This window comes from Molothrus aeneus, chromosome 29 (genome assembly GCF_037042795.1).
Source record: "Molothrus aeneus isolate 106 chromosome 29, BPBGC_Maene_1.0, whole genome shotgun sequence".
Lineage (NCBI taxonomy): Eukaryota > Metazoa > Chordata > Aves > Passeriformes > Icteridae > Molothrus > Molothrus aeneus.
In genome coordinates, this window is record NC_089674.1 from 131365 (window position 1) to 151311 (window position 19947).

The window sequence follows — 19947 nt, forward strand, 5'->3', positions numbered from 1 at the left end:
ACCCAGCTCTAGATCATCCCCTGCTCTGATATCTGGTCCTGGAGTATCCCCTGCTCTGCTCCATGCTCTGCCTGGAGCCCCCTCAGCCCCCCTCAGCCCTCCAGTCTCAACAGAGAATTGGGCAAACCTAGATGTTGCAAAACCTGGAAATCCCACTCTGACGGCACTTCCTTCTACAAGCTCTTGAAAACCAGCCACGCTGATGATCCAAGCAGCACCGCAGGCAGGACAGGCAGGAGCAGGCAAGCAAGTGCCTCAGAAGTTGGCAGGAGCTGTGAAGTCTCAGCCCAGGACTCTGCAGTCAGTGGCAGCAATGGCATTCGTCCCTGATTTGGACACACTGGAGAGCAGCAGGTAAGAATAGACATGCCAGAGAGGACTTTGGGGATGTGATGCTGCATTCCTGAACCTGACTTCACCACGTCCCTTTGCCTTTCAGCCTGAACGAGGAGACGTTGTATGGCCCCAGCTGTCTGTGCCCGCAGAAGGTAAGGCTGTGGTGGTGGGAGTGGTGGGGTCCATGTCGCATGGAAGCCAGACTCTCACCCTACATCCCCTTTCTTCCCTAGAAGCCCTGGCTGGACTTGGAGGGGACATCGCCTGGGGTGGGCATCCAGGTGACAGTGACAAAAGGACCCCTTTCCAGGACCTTTCGCCAGGCTGCCATCCTGGTGGTGGCTGTGACCAAGCTCCTGAAGCAGCCGGCACGCAAGGACTTTGCTGACAGTGACCTTGGCAGCTTCTTGGATGATATTTTCGGTATGAGGGTGATGTCAGGGCTGGCACCCCAGGCAGAGGGTATTCTTGGGGGACATTCTTGGACCTGGGAGCAGCATCCTCCTGACTGTCTCTCTCCCCACAGAGCCCGTCTCCTTCCAGTGCATCAAGGGCAGTTATACCAGGGCACCCGTTTTCCGCTACACTCGCTCCCAGTCCTTCGACATCCTGGACATTGACCACAAGTGCTTCGTACTGGAGTCACCCACCCAGCTGGTGGCCCTGCACCTGCAGGGACCTTCTGCTGGACAGAAAGGTGAGAGCATATGCTCCCATCCCAATGTCCCTGTCTCCAAACCCTGGACCACCCAGGAGCCGCCCTACAACCCCAGGAGCACCCCTTTACCTGTCCCTTCTCTCTGCAGTGAAGCTCAACATTGCTCTGTACCGTCCCCGGTCATCGCAGGGTGCTCCAGGCTCTGGGAGGGTGCCAGTGGCCTTGGGCATCAAGGGCTACCAGCTCTACATGTCATGTGTGATGAGTGGCACCAAGCCCGTGCTGCAGCTGGAGGTGAGCAGGGGGTCCCAGCAGTCTGCCCTCTGTGGGGCTGGGGGCTCCATTCCACCTTTGTTTTGGTTCAGGGCAAATTTTGGAGAGAATTTTTAATTTTTAACTCATAAAGTCAACCTATGGACAACCTTGACCACCATTTCACCCCTCTGGCTGCAGGAAGCTGACATCAGGAGGGATATTGAGAGCGTGGAGCTAACCCGCTTCATCTTCTACCGCCTGGACAGCCCAGCTGAGGGGACCACACGCTTCGAGTCAGCTGCCTTCCCCGGCTGGTTTGTCTGCACGTCCCTGCAGCCCCGCCAGCCCGTGGGCATCACCAACACCCCAGACCAGGTGAACATCGCTACCTACGAGCTGAGCGGGCGCTGAAGACCCTGCACCAACCCAACCCAACCGGCAGTCACCGGTTTTCAGGCTGTATGTACTAAGTACAACCCCCAGGACACAACCCCCCTCCCCATCTATTTCATGTGAAATAGCAGCTCTGGGCCCCATGGGCTTGAGCCATCCCAGTCTATATTTATTTATTTATTTATTTATTGTATCTGCCCATTGCTTTGGTACTTACTTGTTGTGCCCCCTTATTCATTTTTGCTTTTAACTTGTATGTGGATGGAGGTGGAAATAAAAAGTTTTCTAGGACAGCATGGCTCACCTCATTGCTCATGGGGAATGGGATTACAGATGAGAAAATCCTTCTGCTTTGGCTGCTTTTTGAGTGAAAATCCAGGGCGTGGGGAGCCACCCCACAGCCCAGGGACCACCCTGACCCATTCAGGACCCTCCACCACTCTGTCTCCATGCCCACACCACAGCTGGGAGGCAACTGAGGTGGGCATCCTATGGTGGATCCCTGGCAGCTGCCTGAAACTGTCACCTCTGCCCCAGCTATGGCCAGCAAATGGCATGGTGGGCCACAGTGCAGCAGGACAATGAGTGGCGTGGCATTACAAGGCATGGCATGATATCACACAGTATCATGTGGTGCACTATATAATACAATGTCACATCACACCATGTCTTATGTGGAACAGCATGGTGCAGTATAGCATGGTGTGCTTGCATGGTATTGCACGGCATTGCATGGCGTGGTATGGCATTATGTGGCATGGCATGGCAGAGCATGGCATGGCATGGCACGGCCAGATGTGGCACAGCATCACACACCATGCCATGGCAGTGTCAAAAATAGGTTAGAAACTGTTGTAAATAGTTGATAGATTGTTAAGCATGTGCTGTTAGTTTGGTTATTATATTGTGCACGGGGTTAAAAGGGTAGTTGTAAGAAATATAGTACTCACCGTACCATAACACACCTCAGTAAAGTGCACCACGAGCCAGCCTGGACAGAACTGTAATGGGCCAATCAAGCGCCTTAAAACTTCATGCAAATGAAGGATCCAAACAGAAACCAATCCAAACGGACAAAAACAGGATAAAAAGGGGCATCTGAGCCAGTGAATCCGTGCCGCTCCACCTGGAACATCGGGGACATCGCTGCTCAAACAAACCCAGCGCCAGGGCTGCAGCATCCTCGACGGGAACGCTCCTGCTCGGCCCGCAGGCCATCATGCTTTAGGCCTTGTTTTAAATTATAATAAATGCTGAAATCCCTTTAGTCCCGGGCGCGTGTCCCGTTTCTAACAGCACGGCGTGGCGCGGCCCGGTGCGGCACGACACGGCCCGTCACGGCGCGGCATCTGTCACCGCGGGCAGCGCCCCGGGCCGGCCCCGCCCACCCTGCCCAGCCAATCACGGAGCCACGGCCGGCGCCTGGCTCCCCATTGGTCGCTTTGAAGAAGGCGGTGGCTAATAACGGCGGCGCGGCAGTTGTCGGGAGTGCCGGTGGTCGTTCGGCGGTGGCGCCCGGGATGGAGCCGGCGGGTGAGGGAGCCTCGGAACGGGGTCTGAGGGAGCGGGGCGGCGGGTGAAGGAGCCTCGGAACGGGGTCTGAGGGGTCCCGGTACTGGCGGAGGAGAACGGAGCTATGCGGACCTGCGGACCCCGGGGGGCGGGTACCTTGTGGGGAGGCCCGAGTTCTGTGGGAGCGCTGGACTGGAGGCGGCACAGATGGGCCGGTGGGGAGCTGCTGAGGGCGGGCGGTGTGAGTAATGATGTGTGAATCCGCGGCAGGTGCCCACAAAACGGGCCCAGGGACGCGGTCTGGGAGTAGTGGGAGTGTGCTGGAGGGTCGTGCTGCTCTTGGGCTCAGTGGAAGCCTTTCCTTCTGCAAACTGAGCCCTGCACAGCTGAGGGGTTGAGTGGCATCATACTGTGAAGGTCAGGAAGCTTAAGTGGCAACGAGTCTCTGGGCACTATCATGTGCAAGGGAGTTTCTGGGAACAGCATTGCCAGGCTCCCCAGGCAGGGAGGTCGAGAGGTGTGCCATGTAGCGTTTGAAAGTAACAGAAATCCAGTGTCATGAGTTCTTTGAGTACTGAGACTGTCCTGTGTGCCCTGCATTTCCTGCCATCTCTTTGCAGCGCAACGGAGGAGCCAGCTGCAGAACTGCCAAGTAGCCAAGGAAAGGCTGAAATGCTCAAATGCCAAGTAAGTTAGGAGGATGTTGGGCTTGGATGAGATGATATGTAAAAGTCTGAGGTATAGCTGGCTCTGCCCACTGGCCAGTGTCTACCTTCTCTGGCCTGTGTACAAAGAACCAGCTCCTGTCTAGGCTCTGCCCCCGCAGCACCTTAGTACCAGTCTGTAGTTATGCGAATTTTTAACATGTTCCTCTCTCAGGGCAGCCCGTGATGAATTATTTACATTTCTTTCTTAATCTAATTGTTTTTACAAAACTTCAACTAGGTTTTGGAGGGAGTCTATTATAGCATTTTCCTCACTTTTTTGCTTAAAGCGAGTTTCTATGGCTGCTGTGAGGCAGGCTCCCAAAACTGAGCAGAGGATGGTTTTATTTGTGCCCAGTTTGAATTTTGTTTCATGTTGCAAAGAAGATATTCTATCAATAACATTTTCTAAGTTAAACCAATTGCAGTTTGCCCATTCTTCTCCTCCTGGAGAAGGTGTGGCATTGTATTTAGTAAGCAAAGCATAAAATTCAGCTTTACCTTTTGCACTGAAGTTTGTAGTCATTTTGTGAGGGGACCAAAGCTACACCAGGGAGTTAATTGTAAACTTAAGTTACACAAATCACACAGCCTTTCCTGTGTCCCCTTGCTTCCCTGGGTAGTTGAAGAGACAGAATCTGCTGGGAGGCTCTGTGTGGTTACATCAGGTTTGTCTCTTCCTTCCCAGAAAGTGTATACACATGCACACAAACGATTCCTTTGTGAGGGGACCAGAACCTACGGCAGGGGAAAGCCACTCAGCCTTTGCTGCACCGCCCCTCACTCCCCTGGCTGTGAGGGACAGAATCTGTCTAGGAGGCTCTGTGTAGTTGCATCAGGTGTCCCTTCCTTCCTAGACAGTCCAGGTACACACAAATACAACAGTAACAGTTACCCCCGTTTTGCACCGAGAGATTTTTTGTGCCAATTCCAGAGACAAGAGCACTCAATTGAGCATGAGATTTGCTTTTTAACACCTGCAAATCCCTCTGGCTACCAGAATCCTGTCTGTGACGCCAATTAATGTCACGACCCGTCCTAGTGAACGGGTAACGTGGTGGTTCATAGGAGTGATCTCCGGGTGCAAAAAAACCGACACGGTACAAGGGGGTTTGCAGTGATAATCAAAACAATTGCAGTTTTATTGAAATAACCACAGCAAAAATGAGATAGAGGGATTAAGGGAGAGAAAAAGATAGAGAAAGAGAGAGGGGGGGGGGATATAGCTACCAACGTAGAGACCAAGTCCTTTGGTCCAGTCGAGGATCCGCCTGTTATGCTGGGGAGATCTCAAAGTCTCTAGCTAACTCAGAGGTTTTTATTATGGAAAATTGTGAGGGGGGGGAAACAGATACAATAAGGAATAGATGTGACAGGTAGTCCATGCTCTCAGCAGTAAACGAGAGCCATTGTGTTCTTGGTCCAGTGGTCACAACCTGCAGGCAAACATCTCGCTTTGGTCAGCTTGCCTCCCCCACACACCTCCCCCGGGCTGGGGGTTTCAGTCCCAGTTCTTGGAAGGAGGAGAGGGGCGTTCTCAGTCCTTGATGGAGAGGCTTCTTACATCTCAGTCTGTCTGTCACGGTGCTTGTAAAACAGGTGAGGGTCTTCTGTGGGAGACCACCCGAAACTCAGGAGAAGTCCAGCCAGGCCGAGAGGAGGGACAGCTTCCAAAGCTATTGTTGCAAACGGGGCACGTTGCTCCCTTCTTAGCATACAGCAAACAACACCTGTGAAAACAAATAGCTTAACACTGTGCTTTCAGGTCTCAGGACCTTTGGCATGTGACTTTCTCCTTCAGAGCCAGAGAATCTAGACGGGGGGGTCTTCTCTTCAGTGGTCCCCCAATGACAATCGTGAGGCAGATGAGGGAAAATTCCGGCACACTCCACAGAGAGAGCCAGCTTTGCCATGACTGGTCATTAATTCCAAACATCCACACGAGACCAATCATGGATCCACCTGTTGCATTCCACAGCAGCAGATAACCATTGTTTACATTTTGTTCCTGGTGCCTCTCAGCTTCTCAGGAAGAAAAAATCCCAAGAAAAGGATTTTCATAAAAAGATGTCTGCAACAGGCTTGTGTTGCTTTTCTGTTGCCACACAAAAGAAAAAGAATTAATAGTATGTGGTACTATTCCTTGACAGGTTTTTGATTTCTGAAAGCTACTCCTAAGCTCCTGTGTCTGAGACAAGCAGCAGTGGGTTAGATACTTAATTCTTTCTGCTTTTCTTATGGCTGATAAATAACCTGATAATTTGTTAAATAACCTGATAACTTGTTGGACTTTTACAGACCCTTTTTAAAGGACTGGACTAATCGCCTGAATCCATCCTTAGAACCAGTCTCTAAACTCAAGCATGTAAGTAGGAAGCTTTTGAATCTTTCATGCTTTAAGTGAGTGGTTGCTTAAAGAATCACTGGCAAAGGCAAAAGCAGGTTTAATATAAAAGTTTAATATTAAAAGAAAGCACAACAAAATTCATTGTCAAGCTTCACTCTGCTTACTGGATGGTTAAAGCACATAGAGAAAAAGCAAGCTAAAATCTAAAATCAATCAATCTGAAACCAGAACACAAATGTTCCTCCAAGTACAGCAAATGTGAGAGTTTGCTGGCTCTGAGAAGCCCCACTCAGCAGGAGATGCTGGTCACAGCCCACAGCAGTCCAAGAGAGCTCAAGAGGTCTCACTGGGGATCACTGCTTATAGGGTCACAAGAGAATGTACTTTAGTCATAATAATTTTTCATCCTGGCTGCAATTCAGAAAACTTACTTTGAAAACCACATCCCCAAATCAGGGTCATGAGTTCCTGACTCCAAATGGGGGACATACCACAGATTGCTAAATAGCTGTCAATGAGTCAACTAGCTGTTTTTCAAAGGAGTTTAGCTTAGTTAGGAGTTTCAGTTTGGGAGACTGCTCCTTTGCCCATGTCCTGGTGGCTGTTGTGTTATTGTTCTGTTGACAGCTGCTTTGTCATGTGGTAATCACATATCCTCTTAACAGAGAGGCGTAACTCTCCCAGAATTTTCCTGGGAAGCTGTGAGAAAGCTGTCTTAATTTGAGAGGAAGTGAGTTTTTTGGGATGCTGTGGTCAAACCAATAGGTGCTCAGATTTGAATATTGGCACCTGGTGTGGCCACTGAGGACATGGATACGCCTCTGAGAACACAGGGGGTTAAAAGCAGAGAACTCCCAGGAAAGCTCTCTTGGTTCCGGTCAGGGAAAGGTTCAGAGCTGCCCTGCCCGGCTGCCGGCTGGCAGGGGAGGGGAAGCCAAGCGGCCGGGTGAGGTAGGCCAGGCCTTGGACAGAGAAGGGAGGTGAAGAGGCCCTTGAGGATGGAAGGGTGGAGGAACATAGAGTCATTGGGCAGCCATCCCCCACCAGGAGAGAGAGAGAGAGAGAGAGAGAGAGCTGGTGCCTGTGCCACCTTGAAATGTGATAGCAGGCTGGCTGAGAAGGAGAAGGGGGGGTGCGCTCGGCAGGGCAGCAGTGGGAGTTCTGGACAGGCAGAGCCTGAGGTTTTTAACCCTTTTCTTGGATGATGGAAACCTTACAAATGCTGATCCTCCTCCTGAATGAGAAGAGAGATAGGGATGAATAGCAGGAAATGAGCAAGTGTGATGCAAGTTAATGCAAGTGAAAGATGTCCGAGAGAAGTTGAGAAGAATTCTAGGTGGCAGGAGATGACGGAGTGGCCTTTGGCTGGACTTTTCTTGTATAGCCATGGATAGAACCGTGTTTCCTGTGACACAGAGACTGCATCCAGGGGGAGGCAATGGCTCAGAGCCAAGAGAGTTCAGTGTTGAGACCCCTCGGCCCCAGGGGGTGAAATCTGGGGGGGACAGGTGTCCCGAAGGTGAGAGACTGTGCTCTTTTTGGAACTGGACAAAGCACCCTTAAAAGGAAAACCCTAGAAGCAGCTCTGGTCCATGTGCAGTGGTGAGAGCACTGGACATGGAAGGAAGATGTCAGGATGGCAGATGTTCTCCGGGCAGTGCCACAACTGACATGGAAACACAGAAAGTTTCAACTGTGTTTCTTGGGGAAGCCTACAGCACAAGAAGGACTCCTCTCCTCTTAATGAACTGAGAATTGATTATCTGAAGGGTGGTGATGGACTGAGAGTTAGTGATCTGAGGGGTGGCAACTGAATTGAGATTTTGTCTTACTGTGATGCATTGGGAACTTGGGAGGAGGAATGTTTGGAAGGTTTTCATCCTGAGTTTTGTGTGTTTCTTTTATATAACCACCAGGCTAAGGAAGAGCCAGCTCTGGATAAATTCAGGAAAGCCCTGCCAGAATCAAGGAGCATGTCACAAAATACAAATAACAGAACTCAGCCATTGCAGCCCTCTCAGTCCCTTCCTGCTTCTTCTAATTTGATGCATAAATACCCAGGGACAAAGCAAGGAGAAAGTACTGCTGTGAGGCAACCTGGCACAACAGCAGGGGGAAGTCTGAAGCAGCACAGCCAGCCTCCCCCAGTGAGAAGATTTCCCACCAAGCCTCCCACCTTGGGCAAGCCCCAGGGGACCACAAACCTGAAATCAAACCTGAACCCAGGTGTCACTTTACCACGGCCAAGGCCCACGGTTAAAAAGGTAACGGACAGGAAGGACATGAAGGTGGTGGCTCCTGGACACATGGCAGCATCCCAAGGGACAGGTCACAAAAACCAGTCTCACAGCATACACAACTCCAAAACTCATGTCCTTGAGGATGAGTTGAGAAGCAGGAGAGATCAGCTTAAACCAGAGCTGCCGAAGGCAAGTGGCATGCACTCTAGGCCCGTTCCAAGGACTCCATCAGCTGCAGATCGTAGGTAAGGGGCAGCTCTGAGTGAGCCAGCACCATCCTGCTGGAAATGGAGTCCAAAGTCTTTTATGAGCAAAAGCTTGTGGGGAGGTTGATGCCCTGAAAAAGGGGTTGGGGATAATTTTGGGTGGCACCCTGGGTTTCTCTCCCACCAATTCAGTAAGTGCAAGGAGAGTGTGTGGCCACTCTCCTGCTTCAGCCTCAAGGCTTCGGCTTGAGTGTGATTTCCTCTCCCAGTCTAGCGCTCAGGTGTGTTTCTGAGATAGATATACTGATTCTTTTTAAGCAGCTGAAGTTGGCTAAAGGAAGACTCCAAGGAAAAACAGCCAGCTCTTGCCAGGCTACTGTCTGCTGTGGTAACTGTGATTTCTCTGTCCTTGGACAGGAAACAGCTGGAGGAGTGGTTGGCAGCCAAAGGCAGGACATACAAGCGGCCGCCGATGATTCTGCTTCAGAAGCAGGCGGTGATACCATCCTGCAGAAAGGTCAAGCCAACAGAGAAACAAGAGAATCCAGAGCAGCACTGCCAAGTCGAGATAAACAACATATTAACTGAGTGCCCGAAGCTCATTGAGGCGGTGAGAATAGGGAAGGAGCTGCTTGAATGAGCTTCTCCTCTCCTGAAGCATGCCAGGGGATGAGGGCCATGTCCCTCCAGTAGCTAAGAGGGGTTGGGAACAAGTGTTCAGTGGCAAGAGGGGAAACATAGGAAAATACAAGTGCTCATAAAGTTATGGGTAGGCCAAAGGCAGGCAGTGAGCTGTGCTGACTGGGAGAAGGGAGAGACCAGACCAACACTGACTTCTAGCCCTGCTCCAAGGTTTACTGGCCCCAATTATGCCAGCACTGGAGTCTATCCTTTGACACCCCTCTGGAATACTAGACCAAATAATCCAAGGGGAAGATAGAGGCAGGGCAGTTTTTATCTGCCACAATTATGTAGGAGATTTGCAAAGCCAGACTTTTGAGGGCCTCCTCCTGGAGAGTGCTGTGAGCTGTGGTCAGGCACGGTCTGCTTCCTGGTGCACACACTCATCCATGCCATGGACACCTTTTCTTCAGACCCTTACCCTTCTCCTTGCAGGGTGTCCATGCAGAGGAGATCTCAACAGTGCTGTCCCCTTGTGCTCCAGGCAGAGAAATTTGCCAAATTCTGGTTCTGCCAAGCAAAGCTGCTGGCCCGGATGGCCCCTTTGATGTGTTGCAGCTGTACAGAGAAGCAGTCAGCGCTGGGGCTGAGGTGACTGTTCCCTGCCTCTGCTCTGGAAGGCTTCCACAAGATCCAGGGGACAGGTTTTAGAATGAGTTTAGCAGCATTAGTCACTGGTGAAAAAGTAATTTAGAGCTGCCAGTCCCATTCCATGCTGCAGGATGTGCCCATGCAGGGTGGGCACCTGGCCAGCTGTGCTGAGTGCTGATGGATCCCACTGGGCAAAGGGGAATACTGCAGCCTCTTCCTGTCCTCAGCACAGGCTGAGCAGCAAAAGCCTTTCCTCCCATTCATCTCTAACTCTTGTCTCCATTTGTCATGGTTTGACACTGGTGTAATGCCAGTGCCCCCCATGAAAATACAATCTCCCTGGTTTCTGCTGTGAGATGTGACCAGGAATAAGCAAAGCAGGCTCCCACTTAGAAATAAAGAAAACTTCTTCCCTTCATGTCCAGTGCTCTCACCACTGCACATGGACCAGAGCTGCTTCTAGGGTCGTCTTTTTAAGGATGCTTTGTTGCGATCCAAAGGGCACCGTCTCTCCTTTGGGACACCTGTCCCCGCCAAATTGCACCCCCTGGGGCCGAGGAGTGCCAACACTGAACCATCTTGGTTCTGAGGCATTGCCTCCTCCTAGATGCAGTCTCTGTATCCCAAGGAAACATGGTTCTGTCCATGCCTATACAAAAAGAGTCCAGCAAAAGCCACTCCATCATCTCTTCCCACATCTCTCACTTGCCCAGACCTTCATCACACTTGCCCATTTTCTTCTTCATCTTCCACTCTGTCTCTCTTCTAGGAGAGGTTAATGTTCTGTAAAGTTTTCATTGTCCAAAAAGGGGTTAAAAGCTCCCACAAGCGGCCAAGCACCTTCTCACTGCACCCCTCCTTCTTCTCCTTCTCAGCTGTGCTGCCAGCACATGTTTATCAAGTTTCAAGGTAACACAGTCACAAGCACAGGCTCTACTCTGTCTCTGTCTCCCAAGGGGGAAGGGGGCCTGCCCGATGGCTCCCGGTGTCCCTCTCTCTTCCACCCCCGGGGTCAGGCCTACCTCTCCCGGCCACATGGCTTTTCCCCTCCGCCCGCCCAGCCAGCAGCTGGGCCAGGGCAGAGACCCGAACTCTTCCCTGCCAGAAACCCAAGAGAACTTCCCCCGGGAGTGCTCTGCTTTTAACCCCTGTGTTCTCAGAGGCGTATCCAGTGGCCACACCAAGTGCCAATATTAAAATCTGAAGACCTATTGGTGACCACAGCATATCCCAGAAAACCTACTTCCTGTCAAACCACGACGCCATTCCCATGCCAGACCTGCCCTGACCCATGTTCTGCTTTTCCTGCAGCCAGTCGAAGAGCTCAGACAAACTGCTTTCAATATTTTGAAGGATGCAGGCCAAAAACTGGAAGGTAACCTGAGCATTGTGGGGTTGATGAGCATGGGCAGGGGTGCTCCTTGCTGTTGCCAGCCTGGAGGCAACACAGTTTACAGTCTGTCCCAGCACCTCGTGTCCCTCCTAAGGAGTGTGGTGAAAGTCTGGAATCCTGATCTGAAAAATGGGACACTGTTCTTCTGCCTGGGCTAGGGAGGGTCCTGGCCCTGCAAGCCTCTGCAGGCAGGCACCCTGCCCCTGTCCAGAGTGACGAGGTGTAATCCATAGCCAGTGCTGCAACTGTGCTGCCCTTTTCCTTTTGTGCCAGGAGAAAAGGCAGAGGAACCCACTCCTCGGGAGCCTACCACACCTTGTCCAGCTGAGAGGCATCCCATAGCATCAACTCCAGGCCTGGTGGGGAGGTGCATGACCTCCCTCCCCCCCTCAGTCAAGTTACAGGTTACATCTGCATCCAGGTAAGGCTGAACCTCCTGCTCCTGGCAGCACACACCCTTCCATGCCAGTGGTCCTCTGCAGGATTTACCCAAGGCTCTTCTCTCCACAGAGGAAGGGAATTCCTGGAAGGCCCAGAATTGAAATTTCTAACACCCGTCCGGCGCTCCCTGCGGACTGAGAGGGCTCGGAGTCGCTACCCAGAGATGCTAAAGGACCATGACCCTGTGGTGTCATCCCTCAGTGAAATCCTGGATGCTGAGGAGGGGACTCTCTTCTTCTTCCGGAAAAACAAAGCTTTACCAGAAGTGACAGAGCTGGAGGGCTTGAGTTCATATCCCCCCAAGAGCACCTGAGGGTTCCCAGCAGGAGCAGGCTGCCTTGTACACATTCCCCTGACTGCTCTTGCTGCCCCTCAGATGTAGGGGGGAGGGTTTGGCACAGAATAAGTATGTATCAAATATCTAAATTTTGTTTTAAATAATAAATGCATGTTTATTAAACTTTGCAGTGGAGATGTGCGTGCCTACACTTGGAGCAGGCAGCAGCACAAGGTACCAGGCAAGAGACCGGCAAGGGGATTGGCAGGTGCTGGGAACAGTGACCACACTGCAGCTGTGGAAGGTGGGGGAGCCCTGCTGTCACCCACCCGGCCCCAGCAGGCAGTGCTCCTGGCCCCATCATGCTCTTCTCCTCCTCTCTCCCTCTCCCAACCTCAGCCTTGCCTCAGCATCTCCACTGAGCCACGGATCCGTGATTTTGGCCCAAAATAAAGGATCGCAAAGTGCTTGATCAGAGACAGGGAGTCTCATGAGAGTTATCAGATTCCTCCACACAGAAACAACTGCCTGTTCATCTGTGGAATGTTGCTTCCCCGTTTTTAAGGAAAACCCATTCCTCAGCAGGCTCCCACTCCAAGAGACAGTCTGCTGTGTTGGGAAAACCCATCCCTTACTCAGTTCTCAGCCTCCCGGGGTCAATGCCCGCAATCCCAAGGGGACAAACGGCGCGGGGCACAGTCAGCGTTACCTCACTCCAGAGGGCGAGAGGCGTCCGGTGGCGAGGGGCGGCGCGGCTCGGGCCATGCTGCGGTTCCACGCGGGTTCTGCAGGGCTCGCCGTTGAGTCAGGGACGGAGCAGAGACTCCGCTCGGCAGAGGTGGAGTATCATAATCCGAGGCGCTGGATGGCGGGAACGGTGCGGCTTTTATAACCCGACTCGCTAAACCAAGGCTGGATTGGTTCTGGAGTAAAAACCTCTCACACTATTGGTGAATTAGCAATAGCACACTCTGAAAAATTGTATCTGTAAACAACATGTGCAGAAAGAGAGATAATAATTCTTTTAATTATTTTATCTAAGTTTTCTCACAGCTTCCCAGGAAACTCCTGGGGAGTTATAATCTCTGTTCAGATTGTATGTGATTACCACACCTCTCCCACCGATTCAGTACATGCAAGAAGAGTGTGTTTTTAAATATCTAAATGCAGGTTTAAATATGGAACTTTGCAGTGGAGATGTGTGTGGGCTAGTGAGTGCTGTGGAGACAGCAGCTGTGTCTCCTGGGATTGTGTCCCCCAGGAGTGCCCTCAGCTCCCCTGCCATGACACACACTCTGGTTCTCCTGCTGCAGAATGCTCTCAGTTGGATTGCAATGTGCAGGCACCTCCCAGTGTCTGGAAGCAACGTCCTGAGCAATTTGCTCTGGAACTGCCCTGTGCCCTACCTGGACACACCTGTATGGCCCCTCCTGAGAGGGATATCTGCAGCCTGGGCGTCTGAGGCACAGGTGGTGGCAATGGCTCTGCCTGAGGAGCTGGGGGCCCTGCAGTGCCCCCAGCAGCTTCTGTGCAGAGACTGGCAGCAGCACCAAGGGTTGAGGAGGACCTTGGGGTGCAGCAGGCCAGGCACCAGCTCCCGGACATGGTTGGGGTCTGGGGACTGATGAGCCCTGTAAGTGCACTCAGGCCCCCACTGGTGCTGTCCCTGCACTTGGAGCAGGCAGGAGCAAGAGACTGGCGAAGGGATTGGCATGTTGGGACCCATCCTGGCCACCCTTGTTGGTGCTTGGCACCAACCGTGGTGCATGGAAACTGTCATTGCCACTTTGTTATCTTACTGTAAAACTTTCCTACCCTCTCTCTGTGATCTCCCACGGGCAGCTCCTCACAACGGTGACTCCTTTTCTCTTTCTTCTGCATGGCCAGCTGACTCCTTCCTGTCCTTCAGCACAGCTAACAAACTCCAACTCTCCTCTCAACTAGCTAACCTACTCTTTTTTAACAGTCACCCTTATTGGACACAGCTGTGGCCAATTAAGGCAGGCCTGTTCCTACTCTTTGGTAATTAGTACAGCTGCAACTTGTCAGGGGTGCGATTGCCTTCAGCACTGTCTCTATTCTCTATTCTCCAACCCATCTTCCCACACTGGCAGGTGCTCTCTGCTGGGAACAGTTACCACACTGCAGCTGTGGAAGGTGGGGGAGCCCTGCTGTCACCCACCCGGCCCCAGCAGGCAGTGCTCCTGGCCCCATCACACTCTTCTCCTCCTCTCTCCCAACCCCAGCCTTGACTCAGCATCTCCACTGAGCCAGGGATGTGGGCAGAAGTCTCAGAGCAGTTCTGGCACGGGGTGGCTCTGCTCTGTGGAGTGCTGCTGGCCTGGCCCCTCTTCAGAGCTGGGGATAGCTCGGGGCTGCCACCTTCTCCCTAGGGGCTTGTGCTTGCCCCAGCTGCTGGATGAGGACTGGGGGACTGCCCTTTGCCCCCAGCTCTCAGGTGCAGGGACAAAACAGTTTTCCTTTAAAACCAATTTTATGTCTCTGCAGTGCCAGGAGTTTTGAGGATGTTTTATAAATAGAAAAGGGTAGAAAGAAGAAAAGAGAAACAGCAGGTGCGGGGGCTTCCCCTGGAGCAGGTGTCACCTGCAGAGCCCCACCCCATCCACCCAGCACTGTGGTGCTCATGGCCAGGCCCAGAGGCTAAAGGGGCAGGGGGCTTTAGCTGCTTGGAGCCCAACTGCTGCAGTGGGGCTGCCAGGGATGCTGCAGCAGTGGCACTGCCTGTTCACCCTGGTGCTGGGTGACCCCAGACTGGCACTGAGCTGATGGGAGAGGAATGAGTTCAAGGGGCAACAGGCAGATATGAATTAAAGGGGCAGGAGCTAGCAGACTTGGGGGGGGGAGCCTCTCCTGGCTCTGGGCAGAGTCAGGAGAAGGTCCCAACTGCCCAGGGACAGGGGACAGATGTGACAGGGACCAGAAGTCAGGGCCACCAGCCATCCTGTGGCCACCAGAGGTGGCAGCTGGCCATGAGCGCAAGTGGTCCAGGGCCACTGAATGTCCTCCCGTGGGCAGCATGGCAGTTGGGGTGTGCTCAGGCTTCTCCATCATCTTCCTCCTCCCCACTTGAGTCCTGGGGGACCTGAGGCAGTGCAGAAGGGGCTCAGTGGGCACAGGACCCCAAGGGCATCAGCGTGGCAGGATGCCCATGTCCTTCTGCCGCTGTGTTCCTGCCACCCACCTGCTGGTGAGGGTCACCATGCTGGGCCAGCCAGGGAGGAAGGGCAGTGCCAGCATCCCCTGAGTCCCGGTGAGAGTGCTCCACTGTTGACTCATGAGCCATCTGCGGGGGGTGACAAGGCTCACAGAGAGAGGCTGGCACCAGCCCCATGCCCGCTCAGGCAGGGAGGGAAACTGAGGCACAGTGGGTAATCAGCAGGGCCTTAGGGCTGCCTACCAGGACAGGGGGAGCCCGGAAGAGGTAGCTGAAGGGGTAATAGAGGAAGTTGATGAAGGAGGCAGCGTAGAGGTCTGCGTAGCGCATCAGCTGGTTGGCAAAGAGTGTCTGACGCGAGCCACAGCGGAACAGGCTGCCCATCTTTCCATAGCACATGTCCATCTCATGTGTGACTTTCTGTGGGTGCAGCAGGAAGGTCAGGGCACCCGGCAGCTCCTGGGGGGCCCTCCACAGAGGAATTTGTGGCAGGGGGGTGAGCTAAGCTGTGTGCCAGCAGGCACAGTGCCCTGGGTGTCACCTGGATCCGGCGCTTGATGGAGCTGATGTCTGGGCGCTCACTGCTGCCACTGTCCAAGTGCCTGGAACAGAACAGACCCAGCTAAGGGCTCACCTGGAGGGTGTGCTCCCACCCCTGCCTGTCTCCCACCCCAACCAACTCACTGGTACAGCTCGGCCAGGAAGAGATCCAGGCTCCGCAGCTCCTCAAAGAGCTCTGCAAGGGCAACAGGGCCAGCTCAGTGCAGGGGCATCACCCACTGCCCAGCACAACCAACAGAGCGTCAGGGCATGGCCCACTGAGGCAGTTTTACTATCCAGGGGTGTAGGAGGCTCCAGACACCTCCCCTTGCACGGTAAAGTCAGTGTCCCCAGCCCAGCACTGCTCACCACTCTTCTCTGTCCAGACCTGCAGCTCTCGGGCCAGCTCAGGCACCACCAGGAAGGTGCGCCAGCCCTGCCGCTTCTTGGATTTCAGGATGTCCCCGAAGATGTGGTCCCCCATGTAGAGGATGTCCTTGCCCTTCACACCCAGGAGGTCACACACCACATCCGAGGAGCCTGTGACACCCAGGGGTCAGGGTGGGGGGTAGGCACGTCCCCCTTGCTGCCTACAGAGCCCAGAGAGCCCAGCTGGGTGCTTACCACCGGAGTACACAGCACAGTGCTGCAGGGGGCCCGTGTACGTCCCAATGCGCAGCTTCCCCGTGTCCTGCAGGACAAGAGCACCCCAGGATGGGGACACTGTCACCTCTGCCTGCTTGGCGGCCAATCGGCCATGAACCCACCTTGCTGTGCCCACAGGAGCCCCCTCAGGGCCCAACCAGTGCCCACCCCCCCAGCCCTGCAGCAGGGGAGAGGTGCCCACCGTGTCCACTTGGCGCAGGACAGTGCCCTCAGCAAAGAAGAGGGGCTTGCGGGTGTCCACCACAATCAGGTCGAAGTAGGACCTCCAGGGTCGCCGTGGGACGTCAGCCTGTGGACAGGGAGGGGGTCAGGAGGAGGGTGCTGATGGCACACTGTGCCCTCCACCTGTGGCTGCAGCTCTCTCCATGGAGAGCAGCAGGCACAGCTTTCCCAGGCACTGTGCTGGGGGAGGCTGTGAGAAGATCAGAGAAAAGAATGATCAACAGTTCTTATCTTCACTTGCTGCACCTGCTGTTGTGAACATATGCAATGTGCTATGGAGATTTGTTCACCAAGGGGTGATTTCTTAACTGGCCAATGGTGATGGTGTTTGGATTCAATGGCCTAATCTGGAAAAAGCTGTATCGGACTGTCTGGACTATCTGGAAGGGTGATGGGTTTTCTAATAGTATAATATAGTATAGTATAATAAAGTGATTGATCAGCCTTCTGGAACCATGGAGCCAATGCTAATTATTACCCTGTTCAGGGGCCTGCTGCTATAATACCCAGCCAGCCCATAATGGGGACAGACTCACCTTGTCCTCATTGCTGAAGTCAAACAGGTAGGACATGATGGCCTGCAAGGACATCTGGCATCATCACTGCTGCCCCCAGGCAAGGCAGACCCTGCCTGTGCTTCAACCCAGCCCCTCTGCCTCCCCCATGCAGGGCAGGGGGGACCATGCAGGCCAGTTATCCACGCAGGTGGGGGACAGGGACACCCCTACTCACATCAGTGTAGGTGTAGTCACTGTTGGTGGCCAGGAAGACTTTCCCCACCTCCTTCATGCGGCTCAGCAGCAGCGGCACACGGGGCTAGTGAGGGGCAAGTCAGTGGGGGGAAGCGTGGGGGTCCCACAAGGAATTGACAGGAGAGCAGAGTGGGGAGGGGTTCCTGGGGTCTGTATAACTCACATCCTTCACCACATATTTCTCCAGGTTCTCCAGCGTCTTCTCCTTGAGGCAGCCCTGCAGGAGGAATGGGGTGGGGCTGGCCAAAACCTCCCAGGGGGCGTGTGTGGGAAAACCCCAGCACTGCCAGCACTCGCCAGCCCCAGCCCCCTGCCCCCTGCACCCACAGAGAGGTGGACGTGGTCCATGGCCTCGCGCACATCCTGGAACATGCTGCGGAAGGACATGAAGAGGTTCCCGTGCTTGTAGCCAGTGTCACAGCTGCAACAGGCAGGAAGGGAATGTGAAAGGGCTGCCCTGCTAAGAGAAGCTCCCCCCAAGATCTACACCTGTCTGATCCAACACCAAGCCCCCACCCACCACCTCCCTCTTACTTGACATATCTGGAGCAGTTGGTGAAGAAGTCCACGAGACAGGCATAGAGGTGGGCCTCTGTGAGGGAGGGGGCCGTGAGAAGGGGTGCAGGGCAGGATAGCACCCCAGGGTGGTGGGAGGGCCAGGACAATGGGGGTTCTCACTCACCTGTGAGGTTGAAGAGGGTGTTGAGGATGTGGAAGCGCTTCATGTCATCCCGCTGGATGAACTTGTTGGGGTAATAGTGGAGGATTTCGGCTCTGGGGAGGGAGCATGGAGCTGCACTCCACCCTGAGGGACCTCCAACTTCCCCCTGCCCCAAGGATGGTGAATTCCCAGACTCACCCCTTGAGGAAACGGAAGCCATGGGCACAGACCAGCAGGTTCCCGTGGGAATCCACCTTCAGCAGGTTCCCGTACAGGGCATCGAACACCAGCCCCCTGTACCACACAGCTGTCAGTGCTGGGGGGCTGCCTTCCCCTCCCCTCCCGTCCCTGGGACCCGCTCCACAAACTGACCGGGTGGGGAAGCTGGGGTCATATTTGTAGGCCAGGATCTCAGGAGGGTACCCGATGGCAACAAGGTGCTCCAGCAGCAGAGCGAAGGCCAGCTCCTCATAGTCAGGGGACTTGTACACTGCAGGGGGGAAAGGGGGATGTGGGCAGGGGCTGGGGGAATGCCACCACTGCCCCACCCTGCCTTAGGGCCCCCACAAAACGCACTAGCCAAGGTGTAGTCCATGTCAAAGCCAAAGCACTTGATCTTCTCCAGCGCCAGGCTCCGGTTGACGAAGATCCTGGGGGAGACCACGGGGGGAGTTATGAGGTGAGGAGAGGTTTAGGGCTGGGGGTGGCACAGAGGAAGAGATGGGGTCGTGTTTCCCTATCCCAGTGCCTGGTCAGTGCTCTGGGAGGGTTGTGCGCTCATCCCTGCCCAGGGCCCCCACAGCAAATTATTGGAGCAGAAAAACGGGCTGTGGAGCTGGAAATGGAACTGGAGGAGGGGGGGGGGGGGACAGTAAGCCCCTGTTCGGACCTGCTCCCACCCCGGCATGCCGACATGGCACCCAGGGCCTCTGCCCCCTCCCGCTGCGACAAGGGTCCCGTACCTGAGGCCCGGGGCCCTTGCTCGGGGTCCCGCTCCCGTCCCCACCTGTCCTCCCGCAGCCCTCGCCCCGCATCCCCGCTCCTGCTACCCCCGGTGCTCGCAGTGCCCCCGCGGTCCCCAGCCCACCGGTGCTGGCAGTCCCTCCGCAGGGCCCGGGGGTCGCCCTGCCCGGGGCCCCGGGCCGCAGCCGGGCCCCGTTGGCCCTCGCTACCCATCGCCACCGCCTCCGCCGCCGCCTCGGGCCGCCGCCGCTTTAACGGGGCCCTGCGGAACCGCCCCCCCGGCCCCGCCTCGGGCGGCACAGCCGGCACGGGGCCGGGGCACCCCGGGGCAGTGACCCCCGGCCGGGGCAGCCGTTCCCCCGTGCTTCCCCCAGAGTACGGACACCCCTTCCCGCCTGTGCCCCTCACACGGGGAGCGCTCCCCGCGCCCCCTCACCGGGGCTCGCTGCCCCCGCGCCCCCCGGCCGGCCCCGCAGCCCCGGGCCCTGTTTGCCCAGCGGCGAATCATTAACCGGGGTCAGGGCCCGGCCTCGCCGCCGCCCCAGAGCCGCCCCGAGGGCACCGCGGAGCCGCCCCGGCCTCACTCGGGGGGATCGGGAGGATGGGGCACGTTCGGCCCGGGAGACACCGCAAGCCCCCGCCCGGGGCTGCTTCACGGCCCCACACGGCATCTCCCGAACCCTCCGTGTGCTGTCCCCGCCCGGGGCTCCCTCACGGCCCCACTCAGAGCCTCCCGAACCCTTCGTGTGCCCAAGGCCCCGGCCCCTCTCCCGGCTGCCCCCGCCAGGTCTCTTGCGACACCCCGGGGCCGCTGACGCGGGGCCCGGCCCGGCCTTGACCCAGGCATGAGGGAGCAGCCCACGGCACATGGAGGGGCCGCGGAGCAGCTGCTGAGCCAGGGCTGTGAGGCACGGAGAAGGCCGGACACACAGCC

At 55.2% G+C, this 19947-nt stretch overlaps 3 protein-coding genes across 5 annotated transcripts; 2 read left to right on the plus strand and 1 right to left on the minus strand.

Annotated features, from left to right (window-relative positions):
- Positions 1–313: 313 nt before the first annotated feature.
- On the plus strand, positions 314–1660 carry IL1B (interleukin 1 beta). Its single transcript, XM_066567430.1, has 6 exons — positions 314–354; positions 440–488; positions 570–759; positions 863–1033; positions 1143–1288; positions 1448–1660. The coding sequence occupies exons 1-6, from the start codon at positions 314–316 to the stop codon at positions 1658–1660; spliced, it is 810 nt and encodes a 269-aa protein (XP_066423527.1).
- Positions 1661–3130: 1470 nt separating this feature from the next.
- Positions 3131–12217, plus strand: CKAP2L (cytoskeleton associated protein 2 like). Its single transcript, XM_066567307.1, is given in 11 exon segments — positions 3131–3175; positions 3775–3841; positions 6157–6223; positions 8122–8690; positions 9069–9261; positions 9768–9806; positions 9808–9865; positions 9868–9923; positions 11235–11298; positions 11590–11737; positions 11827–12217. Coding segments are annotated over 11 exon segments (1518 nt in total). The 5' UTR covers positions 3131–3162; the 3' UTR covers positions 12071–12217.
- On the minus strand, positions 4970–19246 carry LOC136567630 (cytosolic purine 5'-nucleotidase-like). 3 transcript variants are annotated; one of them, XM_066567305.1, is made up of 20 exons: positions 19138–19246; positions 18627–18700; positions 18423–18540; positions 18249–18344; positions 18072–18163; positions 17924–17981; positions 17717–17810; positions 17553–17606; positions 17370–17453; positions 17174–17215; positions 16597–16704; positions 16374–16440; positions 16119–16289; positions 15894–15945; positions 15751–15811; positions 15453–15629; positions 15237–15338; positions 13850–15137; positions 12744–13019; positions 4970–5588 (listed from the first exon to the last, which is right to left on the minus strand). In XM_066567305.1, the coding sequence occupies exons 1-18, from the start codon at positions 19224–19226 to the stop codon at positions 15090–15092; spliced, it is 1587 nt and encodes a 528-aa protein (XP_066423402.1). In that variant the 5' UTR covers positions 19227–19246; the 3' UTR covers positions 4970–5588; positions 12744–13019; positions 13850–15089. The 3 variants fall into 3 exon arrangements, with proteins under 3 accessions (XP_066423402.1, XP_066423403.1, XP_066423401.1); XM_066567306.1 differs by lacking the exon at positions 13850–15137; XM_066567304.1 differs by having other exon boundaries at positions 12744–15137.
- Positions 19247–19947: the final 701 nt, after the last annotated feature.